Genomic DNA, 23,485 nt, shown 5'->3' with positions numbered 1-23,485 from the left:
GGTAAGATTGAAAGTTGGACTACAAATGTGGGTAATTGTGTGCGTGTATGCGCCAATGCAACATCGTGCAAGCAGAGTGACAGAAGAGTTCTGGACAAATGTGGAAGCGTGCATGGAAAAGTCTGAAAGGAATGAGAGAGTGTTTTTGATTGGCGATATGGATGGTAAAATAAGGAATGTGAATGGGGATGGAGTAGTTGGTGAGTGGGGTGTGCCTGCTGAGATAGATGAGAATAGCAGTGCTTCAGTGGACATTTGTGCTGGGGGGTAGGGGGGGTTATAGCCAATACCCTTTTCAGGCACAGTATGATCCAAGGGTATACATGGCGAATGCTGGGAAGGGTGGGTGGTGAACTGAATGAACAGAAGACAATGACTGATTGTGTGTGTGTGTGTGTGTGTGTGTGTGTGTGTGTGTGTGTGTGTGTGTGTGTGTGTGTGTGTGTGTGGATGATAGGATGAGAAGGTGTGTAATGGATGCAAGAGCACATAGAGGATAGGGTAGTGGACTTTCTGACTACCACTTGGTAGTGGTGGGAATCAAGGTCCAAGTGAAATGGAGAAACAGTAGAAGGGAAGGACGGGAGGAAGTAGTATATGCAAAGAGAGTGGAAAGGTTACAAGGGGATGACAAAAAGGCAGAAAATAAGAGAGAAGTGAAGGAGTGATTGGGTAAATATGGATTGGAGCAGATGGGGGACGTGGAAGGTGTGTGCAAGATATTCACAGAAGAAATCTGTGCGACATGTGAGGTGATGTGTGGGGTGAAGAGAAGATGAAAGGGAATGCAGGGAACAGCATGGTGGAATGAAGAGGTGAAAACAGGCTGTGGCACAAAAGAAGAAAGCATATAGTGAGTGGATGAGAAACAGGGGCACGGTAGAAGTTGAGAGATGGAAGAAAGAGTTATATGTAGAGAGGAAGAGAGAGGTGAAATGATTAGTAAGAGAGAGGAGAAGAGACTGGATGAGGAATTTGGAACGAATTTGAGTGTCAAGTGGAGGGAATGTAAGAAAATGTTCTGGAAAGAGGTAAAGAGAGTTAAGACAGGGTGACAATGACGTTAGTTGGGGTGTGGAAAGATAAAAATGATAGATTACTGGTGGAGAAGGGAGAAAAAGTGAGCAGATGGAGAGAACACTTTATGGAATTGTTGAACATACAGAATGAAATACTGCGACTATAAGTGGCTGGGGAATGGCTGGGAGAAGGAGGGATGTGAGAAGAGAGGAAGAAATCAGTACGATGGAAGTTGTGGAAGCAATGAAGAAAGTCAAATTGGGGAAAGCCCCAGGAATTGATGGAGTGTGTGGTGAAATGCCAAGCATGGGGGAAAGATAGTAGTAGAATGGATGTGGAAGATGTGCAGATTGGCCTGGGAGGAAGATTGTCTCGGAGGATTAGAAGTCAGGTACAGTATAATTCCCTTGTACAAAGGAAAAAGGGGAAAAGAAGTGTGAGGTAATCAAAGAAGTATTTGTCATCTTAGTGTAATAAGAAAAGTATTTGGTAGAATACTTACTGACAGAGTTAGAGAAACAACAGGGGAACTCGTTGGAGAAGAACAGGGAGGTTTTCGGAAGGGAAGATGTTGTGTAGATCAGATATTCATTCTTAGATCTTTAGTGGAAAAGTTTCTAGAAAAGGGAAAGAAGTTGTATGCGGCTTTCATGGACTTGGAGAAAGCATATGACAGGGTGGATAGACAAGGATTGTGGAAAGTATTAAGAATATATGGAGCAGATGGGAAGTTGCTGAATGCTGTGAAGAGTATGTATGGGGGTGCTAAGGCAGCAGTGGATGTGCATAGTGAAATGAGTGAATTTTTCTATTTGAATGTTGGACTGATGCAGGGATGTGTCATGTCTCCATGGTTGCTCAATCTGTTCATGGATCGGGTTATAAAAGAGGCAGTGTAGGGCAGTGGATGTTGAAGCAGCCCTAATGAGAGAGGGCAACATTTGGAAACTCCCTGTACTGTTGTCTGCAGATGATACTGTATTGTTAAGTGAAGACGAAGGGGAGCTGCAAGGCTTGGTGGATGAGTTTGGGAGAGTGTGTAAAAAACGGAATCTAAAGGTGAGTGTAGGGAAGAGTAAAGTTATGATCTTCTAGAGAAGTGAAGTCAGTGAATGTACAGTGAGGTTGGATGAGGAGGAAATGGAAGATGTGAGTGCGTTTAAGTACCTGGGTAGTGTGAAGAGTAAGGATGGAAGTTTGGAGGGTGAAGTGCTTGAAAGGGTACCACAAGGAAGATAGGTTGCTGGTTCCTTGAAAGCAGTGATAAGAAACAGGGAAGTCAGCATGGAAGTGAAAAATTTACTACATGACAGTATTGTGATACCAACTCTAACGTATGGAAGTGAAGCTTGGACCTTGTTGGAGGGACAGAAGTGAAGAGTGAGAGCAATGGAAATGAGTTATTTGAGAGAAGCATGTAGAGTCACATGGAGGGACAGACTGACAAATGAGGATGTAAAAGAGTGTTGGGGTGTGGATGTGGATGTGATAGGAAGCATTAGGAGAAACACACTGAGGTGGTTTGGCCATGTGGAGAGGATGGAGAGTAAGAGACTGATGAGAAAAGTGTATGTGAGTGAGGTGGAGGGGAGGAGAGGGAGGATGAGGCCAAAGATGAGATGGAGGGATGGAGTGGAAAGGTATATGAGAGAGGGGTGTGTGAGCTGGGAGCACGGCAGTGAAATGGCGGGGAACATGGTGACATGGAGGCAATTTTTTTCTGGCCACCCCTTACTGGACTGAGGCATCTGGCAATAAATTGACAGGGGAGAAAAAAAAAAAAAAAAAAAAAAAAAAAAAAAAAATCATTTTTTCACTACACCCCTACCCAAATTGATGCATGGCACTATACAGTGCTCGTCAGAAGTATGGGGCGCCCTGCGTCCCTCCTGAGAAACAAACCTTTCAACATTGAAAAAACATATAAATAATGCATTTTATTTACCTTTAGTGCTTCGTAGGGTAGCCTTTACGTTTCTTCACGGACCTGAGACGTCTTGGAAGTGAAAGGGCGAGGCTCCTGAGGTGCTGGAGGGGTATTTTGTCCCAGGAGTCACGAATGGCGGCTTCCAGCTTAGGCAGAGAGCTCACGTCCTTCCCTTGGAGACTCTTCTTTACGAGGTACCAGAGGTTTTCAATCGGGTTGAGGTCTGGGCTATTTCCTGGCCAGTCTGTCATGAATGATACCTCGCAGTCACGAAGCCAATTGGTGACCGATTTGGCCTTGTGAGCAGGTGCACCGTCCTGCTGAAACACTCGTGCACCTGTTAGCTCGAAGGAGTCTGGTAAATGATCACACAGAAGCTCCAGGTAAACATCCTGATTCACTCTGAGGTTCTTGGGAAGTACAACAAGCTTCCCCAAACCCTTCCCTGAAAAACAACCCCATACCATGAGTGAATCAGGATGTTTAACTGTGCTTTCTACATACCGTGGGTCAAGTGGGTCACTACCTTTGCATGCTCCTCTGTTACAGGTAACACTAAACGTTGCCTCATCAGACCACAACACTGACAACCATTGCTCCTCACCCCAATTTAGATATTTATTAGCAAAGGCAAGCCTACGAATTCTCTGGCTGCTAGAGAGAAGAGGCTTTTTCACAGGCCTGTGACTTGTGTAACCAAGCTCATGCACCCTACGAGACACTGTTCTCACTGACACCTCACCAAACACTTCTGGGTTGCTCTCCTTAATTTTCCTTGCACTCACACAAGGATTAAACTCCACTGCACGTTTTAAAACATTAACAGACCTTGGGGAAGTTTTCCTAGGCCTACCAGACCTCGGTTTCTTTGTGGGAACTTCACCACTGTTTTCCTCCCGAAACCGCGCACACCAACGACGCACTGTCGATCGTCCCACACCAACCAATTCACTAATTTCCTTTGTTTGGTGGCCTGCCTCCTTTAGAGCAATGATCTGGGATATGATTTCACTCGATAGTTCACGGATAGGTGCCATAACAAAGTTTTGAAGGCCAAAACACTGCGGGACACTCGGTAAAAAATGGCGCAATTTGAGAGGGACACTCGGCGGAGTTCCTCTCTCTCAGGCAGCCCGTGGGCAACTGAGGCGGGAACCAACCAGCGCGTCAGAAGGCCTCAGGCTACCGTGACGTCATGCTCGGAGCTCAAACTTGTGGCTCAATTCTTACCCCCAAAAATGGGGTGATTCTTTTTGGGCCATAAGTATTGCGCGCCCGGCGGACATCGCTGAATACTTCTGACGAGCACTGTACAGAGAGAGAGAGAGAGAGAGAGAGAGAGAGAGAGAGAGATTTTTTCACCAGATGATGCCTGGGATGTTTATCTTCATGTTTATAATAATATATTTTTTTTTTTTCATTTTTTGCTCACCAATGGGTGGGATAAAAAAAGGTAACTGTGCAATCAGCAGGTAAAAAAAGGTAACTGCGCAATCCACGGGTTAAACAAGATAATGTTATTTTGTCCCCATTCAATGATCTTAGGTACCGGTAAGTCTTGATTTATGAAGACTGCTGTGCTGAGTTTAAAATATCAAGCTCTGTGAATTGGTGGTTATGTATAAAGGAACTATGAAGCATTAATTCAGCTGCATATGAGTTAATGGGATTGTGTGAGACAGACAAAAGATCATCAACAGAAATGAGGAACATTCATATTAATGTTCCTTTCCTTTTTTTCCCCCAGGAAAGGGCAACTCTGCAGTCTTCAAAGCCTTTGGTTCCTTCTTCACTGCACTAGAGAGAGAGAGAGAGAGAGAGAGAGAGAGAAATGAACATCCTCATACATTATTTTAATGGTCAAAGTGAGGTAACTTACTTGTATGAAGTAAATTCATTTCTGAAACATGACCATTAACATATTAGCCTAACCCCTAAAAGCTGGGTGTCAGTATACACTCACAGCAATAGGCACCAAGTTCCCGCCAGGTGTCGGTAGGAACCGCAATTGTTTTCGTGCCACAGTTTGAAGTGGCTGCCTCTTGATCTCATCAACAAAAGCTAGGGGGAGAGTCCCGCCAGCCTAGCCAACCTTACCTCAATTGTCTCTGTGAGCTTGCCAGGTGTAAGACGATATTTTCTTACACCTTCTCATCTAATTCCATTCCTGCCTCACATAGGCTTTTGCCACATCCAACTCTGCCAAGCCTATTTCCAAGGATACTCGGAAAGGGCTCAGTGATAATGCCATAGGGTATGCCTTGGACACCAGTGTCTAGTTTACCTAGTAATGGAGAAGTTATCACGTTGAGAGCAAAGCCATAGCCAGCACCGCAGGCAGATACATATGTAAACACATCCTGCTCTCATGCTGCAAATTCTCTTCTTCACGTCATTACACATCTATGCAACGACCTACAGATATGGGGATACTTTCGTTTGCAAGAAGAGTTGGTGAGTAATCTGATCTTAATTTGTTTCCCTAAGTGCTATACTTTTCGAGATATTAAAGTCTGAAAACAAGCAATTTTCAGGAAATTGCCCGTACTGAGAGGATGGCTGCGGTGACTATAGCCTGGTGTGGTGGGGTTAAACAAATACATATACAGTAGGCTCACACAAATCACATCACATTGCACGAGTGACCAAAAATCATAACCAAAAACCATGAATGCGTGAGTTTACCTCGCAGAACGCAAGGTAGAGGCAAGGAGTGGCTCAAAAATGCCATTTTCTATTAGTGCACGACCCCCCCCCCCCACACAACGCGTACATCGTCACGTGTCGTCATGTTGATGCGCAGAAATTCCCAGGCATTCTACTGCACAGCTTGGGGTACAAGGTGGCGGGTGCACCGTAACAGTCCCGACTCATGCACAGTGCGGATCCGCTCTCTACGGTTAACCTGTCGTGTACAACATGTGGCATTTTTTTTCCTGCTCCATCCTGGCCTGTACTTCACTGCACCATGGCTCCAGCCCCAAGAGTTAAAAAACTTCTGATGCACGCAACCAAGTTAGAGATTATCAAGATGAAGGAGGAGGGACAAGGAAATACTGCCATCGGGAAAGCCCTGGGACTGGCTGAATCAACAGTGAGGACAGTGTGGAAGAACCATGTTGCCATAAGGGCTCTAGTGAAGAAGTATGGTGCATCTGACCTAGATGGCCGTTAGCGGGTGGTAAATCGTGCGATGATACTAATGGAACGGCATCTTGCCACCTTCATAATGAGGAAGAAGGAAGGTGTTCCACTGAATGGCAGACTTATTCGGAACCAAGCCCAGCTCTTTTACAAAGCAGCATCTCGCATGTTAAAAGTGGACAAACCTTTCAAGGCATCAGTTGGATGGCTGGACCATTTTCTGAAGCGCAAGGAACTCCGTCACATCAAAGTGTCTGGTGAATGTGCCTCTGCCGACGAGCTGGCCGCGAGAGACTATCCTGCGATATTTAGAGCGCTTCTTGAAGGACAGTACACCAAGGACCAGATCTACAACGTTGACGAAACGCCATTATACTATGAGGCCATGCCCAAATTAACTTACATCGCTAAAAAACAGAAACAAGCCCCTGGTCGCAAGCTCCAGAAGTGTAAGATGTCGGTAATGTTCGCTGTAAACCTGTCTGGGAGCCACAAGATGAGGCCAGTTGTTGTACACACAGCTTCACACCAAAGGTGCTACAAAAACCTCACGAACATGGACGCAAGTGGCGTGTACTGGTATAAGTCTGCAAATGGTTGGATGACCTGGAACATTATGGCAGACTGGTTAACAAAGCACTGTGTCCCCGATGCCAGGGCCAAGTGTCGGGAACTTGGCATTCCATTTAAGATGATCCTTGTGTTGGACAATGCACTGTCACCCTCCATACCTAGAAGATCTGCACAAGGATTGTCATGTTGTGTTTCTGCCGCCCCAGACGATGTCACTAGTGCAGCCACTGGATCAAGAACTGATCACCACTGTGAAGCACTTCTACCATAAACAAGCGTATGACTACCTACGCAGGAAGACCGACACACAAGAGGGGCTTCATGCGCTACAAGAAGATCACGACAAAGACCTCGATGAGGCACCTGCTCCCGTACCATCTCCGCCAGCAGCTGTATCCTGACCCGCCACAGGTGACATGAATGTTGAGGCATTTTGGTGTCGTTTTACAGTGAAGGACGCAGTTAACTTTCTCCTACAAGCATGGCACCAGATTACACCTGCAGCGGCGAACCATGCATGGCGAATGCTCGTGCCTCACTTATGCACGACCCATGAGACGGCCATTCAACCACTGGCCGATGCTGAGGCAGCAACACTGACAACAGCACAACCTGTACCAGGTTTCGAGGACGTTACATTGGCGGACATACGAGAAGTGCACACTGCTAATGAGGAACAGCCTCCCAAGGAAGTGTTGCGACGGATAGACAAGGCTGACGCAGAGCCCGGTGCCAGGTGGAGTCAAGTTGAGCAGCCTAGTGTGATGGAGGGGAATAGAGAGCTGTGTATGTCAAGAATAAGCAAGATCTTTGCTGCCATGGATGAGCTCAAGGAAGAGGTGAAGGAACAGGAAGTGAGTAGTTTAAGAACGAAGGAAGTTCTGGTTGGTATCGACAAACTCTTCTGTTTCTATAGACAGGCACAGGCAAGAAATAAACAGAAGAAGACAGACGCCCACAACAAGTTACACACAGCGGGCTCAAGTTAGTGAAATTGAGGAACCCCCTGGGGGTAGAGGGGTTTTCAAGAATACTCCCCCAGTATCCCTGTTTTTCGTAAAAGGCGACTAAAAGGGTTGGCGGAGGGTTAGTGCCCCTCCCGGGAAAACAACTAACTAAAAAAACAAACAAGAAGCCTCGGACAAGGACTGACCAAACGATGACGACCCAGGACCGGACAAAGGACTTGGTAATGAGTACATGGAATGTAAGAGGAGCGAATGATGAGGTGAAAGATAGAGAGATTGTCCAGGTGCTTGAGGGTGCGAAAGTGATGTATGTGGAATAACTGAAACAAAATGGAGAGGAGAAAGTGTGAGAGAATGGGAGTATGGATGGGGTATATGTGCAGGAGTAGGTGAGAATGAGAGGGCAAAGGAAGGAGTATGTATAGTTGTGAGTAAAAGATGGAAGAGGAGCATAAGACAGTATGGATCAGTTGGGTCAAGGATTGTGTGGGTAAAGTTGAAAGTTGGAATACAAATGTGGGCGATTGTGTGTGTGTATGCGCCAACGCAAGATCGTGCTAGAAGAGTGAGAGAAGAGTTCTGGACAAATGTGGAAGTGTGCATGGAAAAGTTTGGAAGGAATGAGAGAGTGTTTTTGATTGGTGATATGAATGGTAAAGTTGGGAATGTAAAGGTGGATGGAATAGTTGGTGAGTGGGGTGTGCCTGCTGAGATAGATGAGAAGGGAGTGCGTTAGTGGACATTTGTGCTGGGAGGGGGTTGGTGATAGCCAATACCCTCTTCAGGCATAAAATGATCCACAGGTATACATGGCGAGTGATGAGAAGGGTGGGTGGTGAACTGAATGAAAGGAAGGCAATGATTGATTATGTGTGTGTGTGGATGAAAGGATGCGAAGATGTATAATGGATGCAAGAGTGTATAGAGGTTGGGGTAGTGGACTTTCTGACCACTACTTGGTGGTGGCCAGAATTAGAATGCAAGTAAGATGGAGGAATAGAAGAAGGGAAAGAGAAGAGGAAGGAGTAGTTGCAAGGAGAGTGGAAAGGTTACAAGAGGATGAGAAAAAGGCAGAGTATAAGAGAGAAGTGGAGGAACGATTGGGAAAATATGAATTGGAGCAGATGGGAGACGTGGAAGGTGTGTGTAAGATATTTACAGAAGAAATATGTGCAGCATGTGATGTGGTGTGTGGAAGGAAGAGAAGACGGAGGGGGGTACAAGGAACAGCGTGGTGGACTGAAGAGGTGAAACAGGCTGTGGCACAAAAGAAGAAAGCATACAATGAATGGATGAGAAATAGGGGTGTGGAAGAAGTTGAGAGGCAGAAGAGGGAGTTATATGTGGAAAGAAAGAGAGAGGTGAAAAGATTAGTAAGAGAGAGTAAGAAGAGAATGGATGAGGAATTTGGAAGGAATTTGAGTGTAAAGTGGAGGGACTGTAAGAAAATGTTCTGGAGAGAAGTGAAAAGAGTAAGACAGGGTGGAAATGAAGTTAGCAGGGGAGTGAAAGATAAAAATGGTAGATTACTAGTGGAGAAGGGACAAAAAGTGAGCAGATGGAGAGAACACTTTAAGGAATTGTTGAACGTAGAGGATGGAAGTAATGCGAGTGTAAGTGGCTGGGGAATGGCTGCGAGAAGGAGGGAGGTGAGAAGACAGGAAGAAATCAGTAGGATAGAAGTTGTGGAAGCAATGAAGAAAGTTAAATCGGGGAAAGCCCCAGGAATTGATGGAGCGTGTGGCGAAATGCTGAAGCATGGGGGAGAGATAGTAGTAGAATGGATGTGGAAGATGTGCAGATTGGCCTGGGAGGAAGGTAGGGTCCCGGAGGATTGGAAGTCAGGTATAATTATTCCCTTGTACAAAGGAAAAGGGGAAAAAGAAGTGTGTGGTAATCATAGGGGCATTTGTCTTCTTAGTATAATAGGAAAAGTGTATGGTAGGATACTTATAGACAGAGTTAGAGAAAGAACAGAGAAATTAGTTGGAGAAGAACAGGGAGGCTTTAGGAAGGGAAGAGGCTGTGTAGATCAGATATTCATTCTTAGATCTTTAGTGGAAAAGTTTCTCGAAAAGGGAAAGAAGTTGTATGCGGCTTTCATGGATTTGGAGAAAGCATATGACAGGGTGGATAGACAAGGATTGTGGAATGTGTTAAGAATATATGGAGAAGATGGGAAGTTGTTGAATGCTGTGAAGAGTATGTACGATGGTGCGAAGGCTGCAGTGCGTGTGGATGGTGAACTAAGTGAATTTTTCTCTTTGAAAGTTGGTTTGAAACAGGGATGTGTCATGTCTCCATGGTTGTTCAATCTGTACATGGATGGGGTAATAAAAGAGGTACAAGGTAGGGTAGTGGATGTTGGAGTGGCACTGGTGAGAGAGGATAGTGTTTGGAAACTCCCTGTACTGTTGTTTGCAGATGATACTGTGTTGTTGAGTGAAGACGAAGGGGAGCTGCAAGGCTTGGTGGATGAGTTTGAGTGAGTGTGTAAGAAACGGAATCTAAAGGTGAATGTAGGGAAGAGTAAGGTGATGGTCTTTGAGAGAGGTGAAGTTAGTGAATGTACAGCGAGGTTGGATGGTGAGGAATTGGAAAATGTGAGTACGTTTAAGTACTTGGGTAGTGTGATGAGTAAGGATGGAGGTTTGGAGGGTGAAGTGCTTGAAAGGGTACAGCAGGGAAGAAAGGTTGCTGTTCTTTGAAAGCTGTGATAAGAAACAGGGAAGTGAGCATGGAAGTGAAAAAGTTACTACATGACAGTATTGTGATACCAACTCTAACGTACGGAAGTGAAGCTTGGACATTGTTAGAAGGGCACAAGTCAAGAGTGAGACCAGTGGAAATGAGTTATTTAAGAGGAGCCTGTGGAGTCACGTGGAGAGACAGGCTGACGAATGAGGATATAAAGAAGCGTTGTGGTGTGGATGTGGATGTGATAGGAAGTGTTATGAGGAACACACTGAGGTGGTTTGGCCATGTGGAGAGGATGGAGGGTGAAAGACTGACAAAGAGAGTGTATGTGAGTGAGGTGGAGGGGGGAAGAGGGAGGGGGAGGCCGAGGATGAGATGGAGGGATGGGGTGGAGAGGTATATGAGAGAGGGGGGTGTGAGTTGGGAGCAGGGCAGTGAAATGGCGGGGGACAGGGCGACTTGGAGGCGATTTGTTTGTGGCCACCCCAAACGGGATTGAGGCGTCTGGCAATAGATAGATTGATAGATAGGAACCAGCTACATCGTCTGCTCCTGTTTCTGTTGAGGATGAAGAGGATGCAGTGTCAGAAGTGTCAGCATTGGACTTCAAGGGGTTTATGGTCAAAGTGAGTGACTTTGAGGCTCCTGGGGAAGGTGCTCAAGAGGAGTCTTTGGAGAGAAGTGTTGGTGCAGCGGGAGGTGCGGCGGGGGGTGCGGTGCTGTAAGTGTTGCCGCGCCTCGGAACCCCTGTTATTCAAGTCCATCAGGCCTGTTGTCTACTGTTGTTAAGGTGACTACCCAATTTTTGTTATTGTAGCTATATCTGTAGTACAATGTCTGAAAAATTTGACCTTTATTATGTCTCTAAGGGCAGAAAAATGTCCAGGTATGTGGGGGTACCGCCCATATGTGATTTTTCCCATAAGATTATGTATTCACAATGCACGAGGTCGTGGACCCCCCAATCTCTCGCGCACTGTGTGAGCCTACTGTAGTACACCGTCAATTATCCGGCATAATTCAGCAAAGACCTATGCTAGTTAAAGCAAACTGCTAGATATTGCTTAGTACCTCCTGTTGGCTCAATCTTCAGCATCAAGCCAGAAATTGCATTACTATCTGCCTCGAACCTCTATCCTAAAAACTTTCCCATGAGTAAAAAATGAAAATTAAGCATAAAATACAATAAAATACAGGCATGCTCCAGTTTAATGATGCAACTGGTTAAGTAAAAGCCCATCGCTAGGTGGGGTATCATATCTCGAGGTAGATTTAACACGTAAGGTATAGGGATGTGTTTTTGAGCCTTGGGTTTCCCCTCAACCAAGTCCTAAACCCACCCAAATGAGTCCAAAAAGAAGTTTGAAGCCAATCTAAATGGCCTAACAGCTGTAAATGAAGCTAATCTAAGCCTAAAACCAGTGCCCCTCTCGCTTGTACCCAATCAAGGTCACTGGAGAATGCGATCTCCAACTCGTATTCAAACTCGGTGGAGAAGAAGCAGCAGCACTGCAAACAATCCCACCAACAAACAGTCCCGGGACAATTAAATAAACATCCGTTATGCATAATACAGAATCGCTGATGTTTTGACAGGGAATTCTCTTGACGGGGAATGCAATTGATGATGCGATTACGATAGCCTTTTCAATGGCCCCTCTTTATGTCGTTTTTGTTACTGTTCTGGTTGCTGGGCTCCTTTCAGATTTTCATCTCTCTTATTTTCCAACATTTATTCAGAAATTCCTTTGTATTTTCAAAGCATTTTCCCTTGAATAGCCCAAATGTAAACACATGATTTATTGATCAATGATGCGATTGGGAAAGCCTGTTTAACCCCTTAAACGCGGCCGTGAACAGTCGACCCCCCCTGAGTGGCAGGGTTGTATCACGGTCTGAGTACCTGTAGGAAAATATTAGCCAAAAATCAGAGATTAACCCTAGAACATTATACTTGGTATGGCAGATAGTACTTACATTCAGCTTTCTCCAGAGACAGGTGTTGAGCCTTCGTGGACTACCCAAGGACTTGTGGAGACTTGCAAATTTGGGTAACCAAATCTTCACTTCCACACCTCCAGCAACCCGGTTTCCCCTCTACCACAGCCTCATTCTGTCACAGTAAACTTTATACTACAATGTAAAGGTAGTTTGGAATCCGTATTTGTACAATAAGCACTGAAAATAAGGTTAAAATCAACGAAGCGTACGGCCGACATGCAGCGCTGCAGTGGTCTTCCCGTCACTCAACAAACATTTCCATTTTCACAGCTAAAAACATGTATACTACATTATTTTCAATCATATTACTTCCCAAAAGATCACCGCGGCGTGCTTTTTATTCTGCCTTACGCCCGTCACTTTATTCTCGTTCCTGTCGGCCACTTGCACTGACTCGGAAGAGCTAGAGCTCGCCATAATGTCACTTTGAAAGCCTGCGGTAAACTGACGCTAAACAGGGGCAAACCGTGCGAAAAAAGGCAAGTGTTATAACTGGGGAAACAAGCGTTTCCTATTAGCATAAACTGCTTGTGAGAGGAGAGCGCAGATTTACAGTTCTGAGCAGTCAGAGCGCTGCCATGTATCACAGCCAGGCTGGCCGGGCCGTGGTGGGGGGGGGAGGGGGGAAAAACGCGATACTTGGCAACAACGGAGGTCAGTAGTAAAAAGGTAAAGTATGCTAATTGTAGCTAAAGGGTGGTGGTACTGATAGACAATACCAGCTGGAACATCCTTGCCCGCGTTTATTCAAAATTAACTCGAATCGCAAACGCAACGATCTGCCGTTATGTCCTTTTTGGCGAGCGTCGCAAACGCGATGATCCGTCGTTATGTCCTTTTTGGCGAGCGTCACAAACGCGATGATCTGGGTTTAAGGGGTTAATAGCCCTTGTTTGTGTTGTTTTAATTACTGTTCTGGTTGCTGAGCTCCTTTGTTTTCTTCTCTTATTTTTCCAACATTTATTTAGAAATTCCTTAGTATTTTCAAAGCGTTTTCCCTTGAACAACCTGTATGTAAACATGATTTATCAACTGATGATGCAATCAGGAAAGCCCATTCAATGGCCCTTTTTTATGTCATTTTAGCTACTGTTCTGGTTGCTGAGCTCATTTATTTTCTTCTCGCTTATCTTCCAACATTTATTTAGAAATTCCTTTGTATTTTCAAAGCGTTTTTCCCTGAACACCCTGAATGTAAACACATTTATCGGTCACAGTTTTCATCAATGCATGAAATATTCACACTAAGGTTTTCATAATTATTAATATTTATTTAAAATTATTATTATGTATTCCATGATAGGTTAGATGACAATTCAATGGTTCACATGAAATATTCTTTGTTGAGTCACCTAGTTGTCCACACTGTTTTGTACCTCTTCTGATGGGCGAGAATCCACACCCCAAATGACAGTGTTCACTCCACTTATGACTAAAACACATTAATCTAAGTCTAAAAACAGCTTGTAAATCAACTTAAACACAAAACTTAAGTTTAAAATATCACCAAAATAGTAAAAAAAAAAAAAAAAAATCACAAAACCGGAGGTAGGCCTATGATAGGAGAGGTAGGGTGGTATTTCTACCCCATCACTATTCTGGGGCATCACATCTAAGGGTATCATAAATTGGGGTTTGCCTGTAATGATACAAGACAGTAATACAGTGTCAGCTGGCAACAATTTACGAGCTGGTTGATACATCTCAACACCGGATATTGCACAGAACTGCCAGTTATGTCCCGTTTTGGCGCCGGACACTGCACAATTTCGCTGGATATTGCTTTAATAGAGCCGAGCCAGCTTCATCAGATATTGCGCTGGGCTGGATATTGCAATGAAGGGCAATTGAGAGTTTACTGCACAGTACATAACACACACATTCTAAACCTGCCTATTTTTTCTTTTACAAAACATAACCTGACCATAAAAGAATAAAGAAGCTGCAGAATACATAATTTTTAATATATTAATAACAAAATCATCAACTTTCATACAAACTAGACCAAACAGAATCAGTAATCTTCTAGGAGACATGGGACCATCTCTTAAAAAAAAAAAAAAAAAAAAATCAGAAACTTAGTGTGGTACCAGTATGCATTTTTATGTATGAAGACAATCCATCAAGTAATAAAGAAAACTGACTATACAAGGGGTAGGTTAGGTTAGGTATATGAGGGGGGGGGGTGGACTGGTAACAGGACAGTGCATTGGCAGGGGACAGGGTGACACGGAGGTGATTTGTTTGTGGCCACCCCTTATGGGATTAAGGCATCTGGCAATAGATAGATAGATTAAGCCAGGATAAATCTGGTTAGGGTAGCATAACACAGGTTAGGTTAGGACAAAATTAGGTCAGGTGCGGATAAATGAAGTTGGACTGTTACGAAAAGGCAAAGGTGGGGGCAGACACCATGAGGCGCTTTGTCATTGTACTCATCTCCATAACACAGGTCTTTGAGCCTGTGGCATGTTATTCACCCAATATTCTGGGATGGCATCATCCAGGTTACCACAGTTACCTTTCCAAGGTGCTACCCTAGGTACGGTACTCATTTTAACTACCGGTACCAAACCAACAAAGAATTGATGGACACCTATAGCAAGTGACACCAGCTGCTTGCACCATGATTTGAACCCTGGTGCCAATAGGTTGGCAGTTTCACAGTCAGTGATGCTAACCACTCAGCCACCACAGTGGTAGACAACAACTGCTTCTTAAACACGATTCAACACTTATAAAAGAAATGAAAAACATCAAAACTTGAAAATGCAAACAGAATATACTCAAGAATCATATGGAATGCTTTGGTAATGAAGAAACTCAAGATAACTGCAATTTTTTTTTTTTTTTATGTGAGGAAGAAGGAACCAAAGGCAACAAGCCCGCAAAACTGTTCCTTCCAAGAGAAAAACAAAATACAAGAGAGAGCCAAATTCAAGATCCGATCATTTCAAGATGCCTGAATACACTGCGTTTGAAAGACTGGAGATCATAGGAAGCAGGAAATACAGACAGCGGGAGACAGTTCCAGAGCTGACCTGTTGGATAAATGAAGGACTGGGAGTAACGGTTAACTCTTGCATCAGAGAGCTGGACAGAAAAGGGATGAGAGTCTGCTGCTAGACGGGTGCTACGTGCCCGTCATAGAGGTGGAGGAATGCATGCAATCAATTTGGAGGAGCAGTGACCATTGAAGTAGCGATAGAAAAGAGATAAAGATGCAACAGTGCGGCGAAGAGACAGAGGTTGAAGGGAGTCAGTAAGAGGAGGAGAGTTAATGAAACGAAAAGCCTTTGACTCCACCCTATTGAGAAGAGCTGTACCGTATGTGGGGAGCCTCCCCATACATAAGAGTTGTACTCCACACAGGGGCGGACAAAACCTGTGTATAAAGTCAACAACTGTACTGGGGTAAAGAAGGAATGGAGTCAGCTTAGCACACCTAATCTCTTGGAAGCAGATTTTACAAGAGATGTAATATGATCTTTCCAAGATAAGTCACGAGTAAATGAAACCCCAAGCAAGTTCAAGGATGATGCAGGATTAAGCTGAATATTATAACATTAGTGGGTATACATGTTGAAGATTTTGTCGGGTTGATAGGTGCAAAAACTGATTCTCTGATGCATTAAAAACAACCAGATTATTTTTACCCCAGTCAGAGATACGAGCCAAGTCAGACATTAGGTGTGCCATAGCCTCATCCCTTGTTTGTTGAAGTAACTGCTGAGATGAACGTTGCGGCAATCAAATGGAAAGGTGAAGGGTGGAGTCATCAGCGTAAGAGTGGATAGGGTTAGAAGTACAGCTTAGAAGGTCATTGATGAATAAAAGGAAGAGAGTTGGTGATAGGACAGAGCCCTGAGGAACACCACTGTTAATAGGTCTAGGAGAAGAACGATGGCTGTCTATAACAGCGGCTATAGAACGACCAGAAAAGAAGCTAGAGATGAAGGCACAGATAGAAGGATAGAAACCATAAGAGGGCAGTTTGGAAATTAAAGATTTATGCCAGACTTGATCAAAAGCCTTTGAGATGTCAAGTGCAATGGCAAAGCTTTCGCCAAAGTCCCGAAAGGAGGATGGCTAGGAGTTTGAAAGGTAGGTGAGAAGATCGCCTGTGGAGCATCCCTGACGGAACCCATACTGATGATCAGAAAGAAGGTTGTGATAGGAAAGACGCTTTAAAATTTTTCTAATAAGAATACTGTAGACTCAAAAACTTTAGAGATACAGGATGTTAAAGCAATTGGACGATAGTTCGAGGGTTGGGAATGGTCACCCTTCTTTGGGACTGGCTGAATGAGAGCAAACTTCCAGTTAAAAGGAAAGGTACAAGTTGAGAGACAAAAGCGAAAGAGTTTGCCTAGGCAGGGTGTAAGCACAGAAGCACAGTTCTTGAGATCAACAGGTGGGACTCCATCAGGTCCATATGCATTATTAGTATTAAGGCCTGTGATGGCAGAAAATACATCAGCTGAAGAAATTTTAATGTCAGCCATGAGGAAGTCAGAGGCAGGAAGTGATGGAGGAACAGCACCGGAATCGTCTAAGGTGGAACTGGAGGAGAAAGTCTGAGCGAAGAGATCTGCTTTATCAGTAGAAGAAATAGCTACAGAGCCATCAGAGTAGAAAAGAGGAGGGAAGGATGATGAGGTAAAGTTGTTAGAAAGGTTTCTGGCAAGGTGCCAGAAGGAGTGGGAAGAATTTGAGTTAGAGAGTTGAGAGCATTTACTACGGATGAAATTATTTTTAGGAAAGCGAAGTACAGACTTAGCACGATTCCGGGCAGAAACGTATAAAAGATGTGATTCAGGGGTGGGTAGGCTCCGGTACCTTTTATAGGCCCTCTCCTTGTTGCAGACAACATTAGAACAAGCGTGATTAAACCAAGGCTTTCGTGCATTAGTCACAGGAAATGAGAAAGGAATGTATGCTTCCATGCCTGAGAGAATAACCTCCGTAATGCGCAAGGCACACCCAGATGGGGCCATGTTAGCAATAATCATTCCAGGGAAAATCAAAGAAGTACTGCCTGAGGGCCTCCCAATCTGCAGCTCCAAAGTGCCACAGATGACGTTTCTTTGGAGGGTCCGCAGGCCGTAGTGGAGCGATAGAACAGGTTAAGATGATGAGGTTGTGATTGGAGGAGCCCAATAGCGAGAAAAGATTAACAGTGTAAGCAGAAGGATTAGTTGTAAGGAAGAGGTCAAGTATGTTGGAACTCTCTCCAAGGCGGTCAGGGATACGGGTAGGGTGCTGTACAAGCTGCTCTAGGTCATTAAGGATAGAAAAGATGTAGGCTTGTTCACCACGTGGATCAGTGAAAGGAGAGGAGAGCCAAAGGTGGTGGTGAACATTGAAATCTCCTAGAATGGAGATTTCAGAGAAAGGAGAAATGGATAGGATGTGTTCCATCGTAGAAGTAAGATAGTCAAAGAATTTTTGATAGTCAGTAGAATTAGGAGATAAGTAAACAGCACAGATATATTTAGTCGAGAATGACAGGAAAGCTGAAGCCAGAGTGTAGAGAATTCAGAAGAATCGAGTTCAGGAACACGAGGGTGGTCCTGTCTTCTTGAAATTTACCACAGGATCTTCCCAAGCTGTGAAAACACCATTCACCTGTCCTGTAACTGGTAAAATTTTACAAGTACACATTACACCCCTACCGTAGGGCAACAATTTTTTCTGATGCAATGAATTAATTTGACATTCATTTGTGTCGGAAATGATTGCTTCTGCCCATTTCCCCCTCTTCCCCCCACAAATGTAGCAAACCCAACAACACTGAAGGTAAAATCATCCTCAGCATGCAAAAAATGGCTGATACAACTACGGATTATTCATTAAACTATACCTAGCCTAATGAAACCTACACCTATCAAACACCCCCAAATTTGTATAAAGACAGTCCTTAGTTGCAACCTTGCAACACAGTGAAATTGCTGCATTCAGCGCTTTATGTCTCTGCAATGACAGCAAACCAATCTATCCCTGCCCTAGTCAAGAAGCCGGAAATGTTATACTGTATATTAAACTTCTATCTATCTATCTATAGCCCGACGCCCTAATCCCGCAAAGGGTGGCCGCAGACAAAACGCCTCCAAGTCACTCTGTCACCCACCATTTGACTCCCCTCCCCCCAACTCACCCCCCCCTCCCTCATATACCTCTCAACTCCATCCCTCCACCTCATCCTTGGTCTACCCCTCCCTCTCCCTCCCTCCACCTCACCTACATACACCCTCTTAGTCAGTCTTTCATTCTCCATCCTCTCCACATGTCCAAACCACCTCAGTGTATTTCTCCTAATCTTTTCAACCACATCCACATCTACCCCACAACGTTCCTTCACTTCTTCATTCGTCAACCTGTCCCTCCACGTCACTCCACATGCTCCTCTCAAGTAACTCATTTCCACTGCTCTCACTCTTGACTTGTTCCCCTCTTGCAAGGTCCACGCCTCGCTTCCATACGTCAGGGTAGGAATCACAATACCATCATGCAGTGACTTCTTAACTTCCATACGCACCTCCCTATTTCTCATCACTGCTTTCAGTGTACCAACAACCTTCCTTCCCTGCTGTACCCTTTCACGTACTTCATCCCCCAAAGTTCCATCCTTACTCATCACACTACCCAAGTACTTGAATGCACTCACATTCTCCATATCCTCACCATCCAACCTCACTGCACACTCTGTGACTTCATTCCTCTCAAACACCATAACTTTACTTTTGTTTACATTAACTTTCAGCTTCCTCCTCCTACACACTGTCCCAAATTCATTCACCAAACCTTGCAACTCCCATTCATCTTCACTCAACAATACTGTATCATCAGCAAATAGCAACACCAGAAGCTTCCAAATCTCACCCTCATTCATTAGGGCCACCCCCACATCCACTGCCCTACCTTGTACCTCCCTTACAACCCCATCCATATATATATTAAACAGCCATGGAGACATTACACACCCCTGTTTAAGTCCCACATTGAGATCAAAGAACTCACTCAGCTCACCATTCACTCGCACCGTAGCCCTAGCTCCCTCATACATACTCTTCACAGCACTCAACAATTTCCCCTCCACTCCATATATTCTTAATACCTTCCACATACCTTGCCTATCTATTCTGTCATAAGCTTTCTCCAAGTCCATGAAGGCAGCATACACTTTCCTTCCCTTCTCTAGATACTTCTCCACTAAACATCTTAGAACAAATATCTGGTCTACACACCCTTTTCCCTTCCTAAATCCCCCTTGTTCTTCTCCAACTAGCTCCTCTGTCATACGCCTAACCCTATCAATGAGTATTCTACCATATATTTTACCAGTCACACTAAGAAGGCAAATACCCCTATGGTTACCACATACTTCTCTCTCCCCTTTTCCTTTGTACAGAGGAACAATTATACCTGATTTCCAGTCCTCTGGAACCCTTCCCTCTTCCCAAGCCAATCTACACAACTTCCATATCCACTCCACAACAATCTCACCCCCATACCTAAGCATTTCACCACACACTCCATCAATTCCTGGGGCCTTTCCCAGCTTAATCTTCTTCATCGCTTCCACTACTTCCGACCTACTGATCTCTTCCTCCCTCCTCTCATCTCTTCTTCTCCCAGCCATTCCCCAACCACTTATACTCACACTGCTCTCACTCTCTACATTCAACAAATCCTCAAAGTGCTCCTTCCATCTCCTCACTTTCTCTCTCTTCTCCACCAACAATCTATTATTCCTATCTTTCACTCCCCTACTATTTCCCCTTTCACACTGCCTTACTTTCTTTACCTCCTTCCAAAACAATTTCTTACTCTCCCTCCATTTCACACTCAGATTCCTCCCAAACTCTTCATCCACTTTCTTCTTACTCTCCTTCACCAGTCTCTTAACCTCCCTTCTCCTGTTCACATATACCTCTCTCTTCTCTCTCTCATCTTCTCCCCTACCTCTACTCGCCAACCATTCACCATATGCCTTCTTCTTTTGTTCCACAGCTCGTTTCACCTCATCATTCCACCATGCTGTCCCTTGCACACCCTTGCATCTCCTCCTCACTCCACAAACCGCCTCACACGCTGCGCTTATCTTTTCCGTGAATATCTTACATACGTCTTCCACCCCTTCCATCTGCTCTAGCTCATACCTTCCCAATCTTTCTTCCACTATGCTCTTATACTCTGTCCTTTTCTCACTATCTTGCAATTTCTCCACTCTTCTCACAGAAGCTGCTTCCTCTTGTGTTCCCCTTCGCCTCCTCAACCACTTTCTTTGCAGCTCTACCTTGGCCATCACTAAGTGATGGTCCGAGACTCCATTCCCCCACCCTCTCCACACCCTTGCATCCAACACTTGTCTTCTCATTCGCTCATCCACACACACGTAGTCTATCATTGCCTTTCGTTCAACAAGTTCACCATCCATCCTCCTCATTACTCTCCATGTATACCGGTGGATCATCTTATGACGAAAGTAGGTGTTGGCTATTGCCAACCCCTTACCAGCACAGATGTCCACCAAAGCACTACCATTCCCATCTACTTCAGCTGGCACACCCCACTGACCAACCACTCCATCCACTCGTACATTCCCAACTTTGCCATTCATGTCTCCAATCAACAGCACTCTCTCGCTCCTCTCAAACTATTCCATACATGCTTCTACTCTCGCCCAAAACTCATCTTTCACTCTTGCCACTCGATCCTCTGTTGGAGCATACACACATACAATCGCCCATGCTTGTATACCTACTTTCATCCTCACCCATACAATCCTTGCACCCACTGTTCCATACTCTCTTATATTCTCCCTCCACTTCTTGCTTATCATCAGACATACTCCCTCTCTTGCCCTCTCATTCTCACTGACTCCCGCACATATACCTACACCGTATTCCCATTCTCTCATCCTTTCGCCTTCCATTTAGTTTCAGTCAATCCACATATATCCACTTTTGCATCCTCAAGCACCTGAACAATCTCTCTCTCTTTCACTTCATCATTCATTCCTCTCACATTCCACGTTCCTACCCTCAGAATGTCCTTTGTCCGTTCCTTAGTCGTCAACGTATGGTCCGTCCGGGTCCGAGGCGCTTTATTTGCTTTTTTAGTTAGTTCTTTTCACGGGGTGGGGCACTAACCCACCACCAACCCTTTTAGTCGCCTTGTACGACAAGCAGGGATACTGGGGGAGTATTCTTGAAACCCCCCTACCCCCAGCGACGGCTGGTAATTCAGAAGGAAAGGAAAGGAACTCAAGAGTTATGAGGACATTCTTTATTTCAGCTCTCATGGATAAGACCTTGTGTGTGTGGAGCATCTTAACTGATGGGTAATCTCAGTTATTATGCATTTGCAAATGGTATTGTATTCCAAGAAAAAGTTATCTTTTCTGATGGCCTGTCTAAACTTTATTTTACTGAGTTCCATATTGTGTACTTGTAAAATAAAACCTCCTAATCTTGGCAACTTATTAGTTATTTCCATTGACTCTATGTCATGAATTGCTTGGATAATGATGAAACATACATTAACCTGTCATAAACTTCACATCCGTGAATGAACCTACTACCAGAGAGGTGGTTCAGAAAAGCACTACGGTACAGTACACTACTTCGTGACACATGAACCAACATTTGCTCTGACTCTTAACCCCAATTTCCATATACAAAATGTTGATAATGTACCGAAGAACTTGGGCTCTACTAGAGTTTTACCCTCTTTTTTTTTTTTCCCCCTACCTTAACTGCAATACCATTTCGAGTATCATCAGAGTTTGGTAAACCTTCTTTTACCTATTTAAAAGGAAAAAAAAAAACTCATTCTTACCATTTTCTCCCAGCTTTCTCGATTATCAAACTCCTACTTTCCTGATAAAATGACTGACACTACTGTAAAGCGTAGTTCTGCGTCCCTACTCTGGGAAAATTCAGAAAAAGCAAGACCATATGCTTTTGTTTACATTGAAGTTCGGTTCTGTTGTAGTTCGGTACTGGTCCTTCGGTAGTTGTCATGCTTTCGTCGGTAAAATTAGTTTCAGTTAGACAAAGAATTACGAGACTTTGATCCGTGTTCTCGGTATTTTAGACAGTACTACGACACTTCATCGATGGTATTTTCGTCGCAAATTATTTTTATTTTACTGTTGAGGGTCACAGCCCACGCCATGATGCGCTCCTTGCCTTCCCTGACTTGTGGGAGGACGGCGCCTATCCCGACTAGGGAGATACAGGTGTACAACCGGAAGAGCTGGGTATAATCGGAAAATGCGACTATCGGCGCCGTGGTGAGGTGGTGCTTGAGTGCCTCTTTCGAAAGCCTCGAGCCTCGGGGGAGTCCATTGGAAGGCCTGCCCCTTTTCCGCAAGATCGTGTAGGGGTTTGGCGATGTTGGCGAAATTCCTGACTAAAATGCAGGGTATAGTCACCGAGGGCATCACAACACCCCCAGGAGGAGCCTACGGAGGGGCAGACGGAGCGCGGCCCGACACCGGCCGCGTGCTCCTATGACCCGGAACTCGCCCGCCGCCACCATAGCAGGAAACGGAGACTACCTTGCGGGTGAGCTGACCCTCGACAGGATCGGGGTGGAGCTACTTCCTTAGCTCCGAGCAGCACCCCAGCGATGGCCAGCAGCAGTGCCCTTGTGAGACGGCCAGTAGCCGCTCAGACCTTCAGGAGACGGCCAGTAGCTGATAAAAGGCTTCCCAGAGACGGCCTGCAGCCACTCTGCCCTTCAGGAGACAGCCGGTAGCCGCTCCCCCCAAAGAGCCATGGCCTGTATCCGGGCTCAAGCGACGGCTGGTAGCCACGCCCTTAAATGGCCATGGCCTGTAGCCGGGCCACATGGCAGGAGACGGCTGGTAGCCGTTCTTCCATCAGGTGCTGCTATACCTCCCTACAGGAACCAGCGACGGCCGGTAGCTGCACTAGGGAGAGAAGGGTACATCCCCTCTCCTCCTGTAGTTGCCTCAGAGGACAAGACACAGGCGATGGCCGGTAGCCGCATCCGTTGACAGGAGACAGCCGGTAGCCGCTCCTCATTGGCATGTCATCCTCCACACGGGGCTTTGGTGATGGCTGGTAGCCGCACTTCGCCTGCATCCCTGTCAGGGAGTCGGGCCCAGGCGACAGCTGGTACC

General features: G+C 45.1%; 1 protein-coding gene across 1 annotated transcript in view; it reads right to left on the bottom strand.

Annotated features, from left to right (window-relative positions):
* Positions 1–22,311, bottom strand: part of LOC145393492 (translation machinery-associated protein 16) — a 92,104-nt gene extending 69,793 nt beyond the window's left edge. Inside the window, exon 1 of the mRNA XM_080267617.1 lies at positions 22,174–22,311. Coding sequence (XP_080123743.1) covers positions 22,174–22,176 — 3 coding nt within the window. The 5' untranslated portion in view covers positions 22,177–22,311. The remainder of the gene's footprint in view (positions 1–22,173) is intronic.
* Between the last annotated feature and the right edge of the window lie 1,174 nt (positions 22,312–23,485).

Source organism: Coenobita brevimanus, chromosome 24 (genome assembly GCF_032717465.1).
Source record: "Coenobita brevimanus isolate Jiangsu-jjx chromosome 24, ASM3271746v2, whole genome shotgun sequence".
Lineage (NCBI taxonomy): Eukaryota > Metazoa > Arthropoda > Malacostraca > Decapoda > Coenobitidae > Coenobita > Coenobita brevimanus.
The sequence above is the reverse complement of the archived record's forward strand: the minus strand, read 5'-3'. Positions and strand labels throughout refer to the sequence as shown.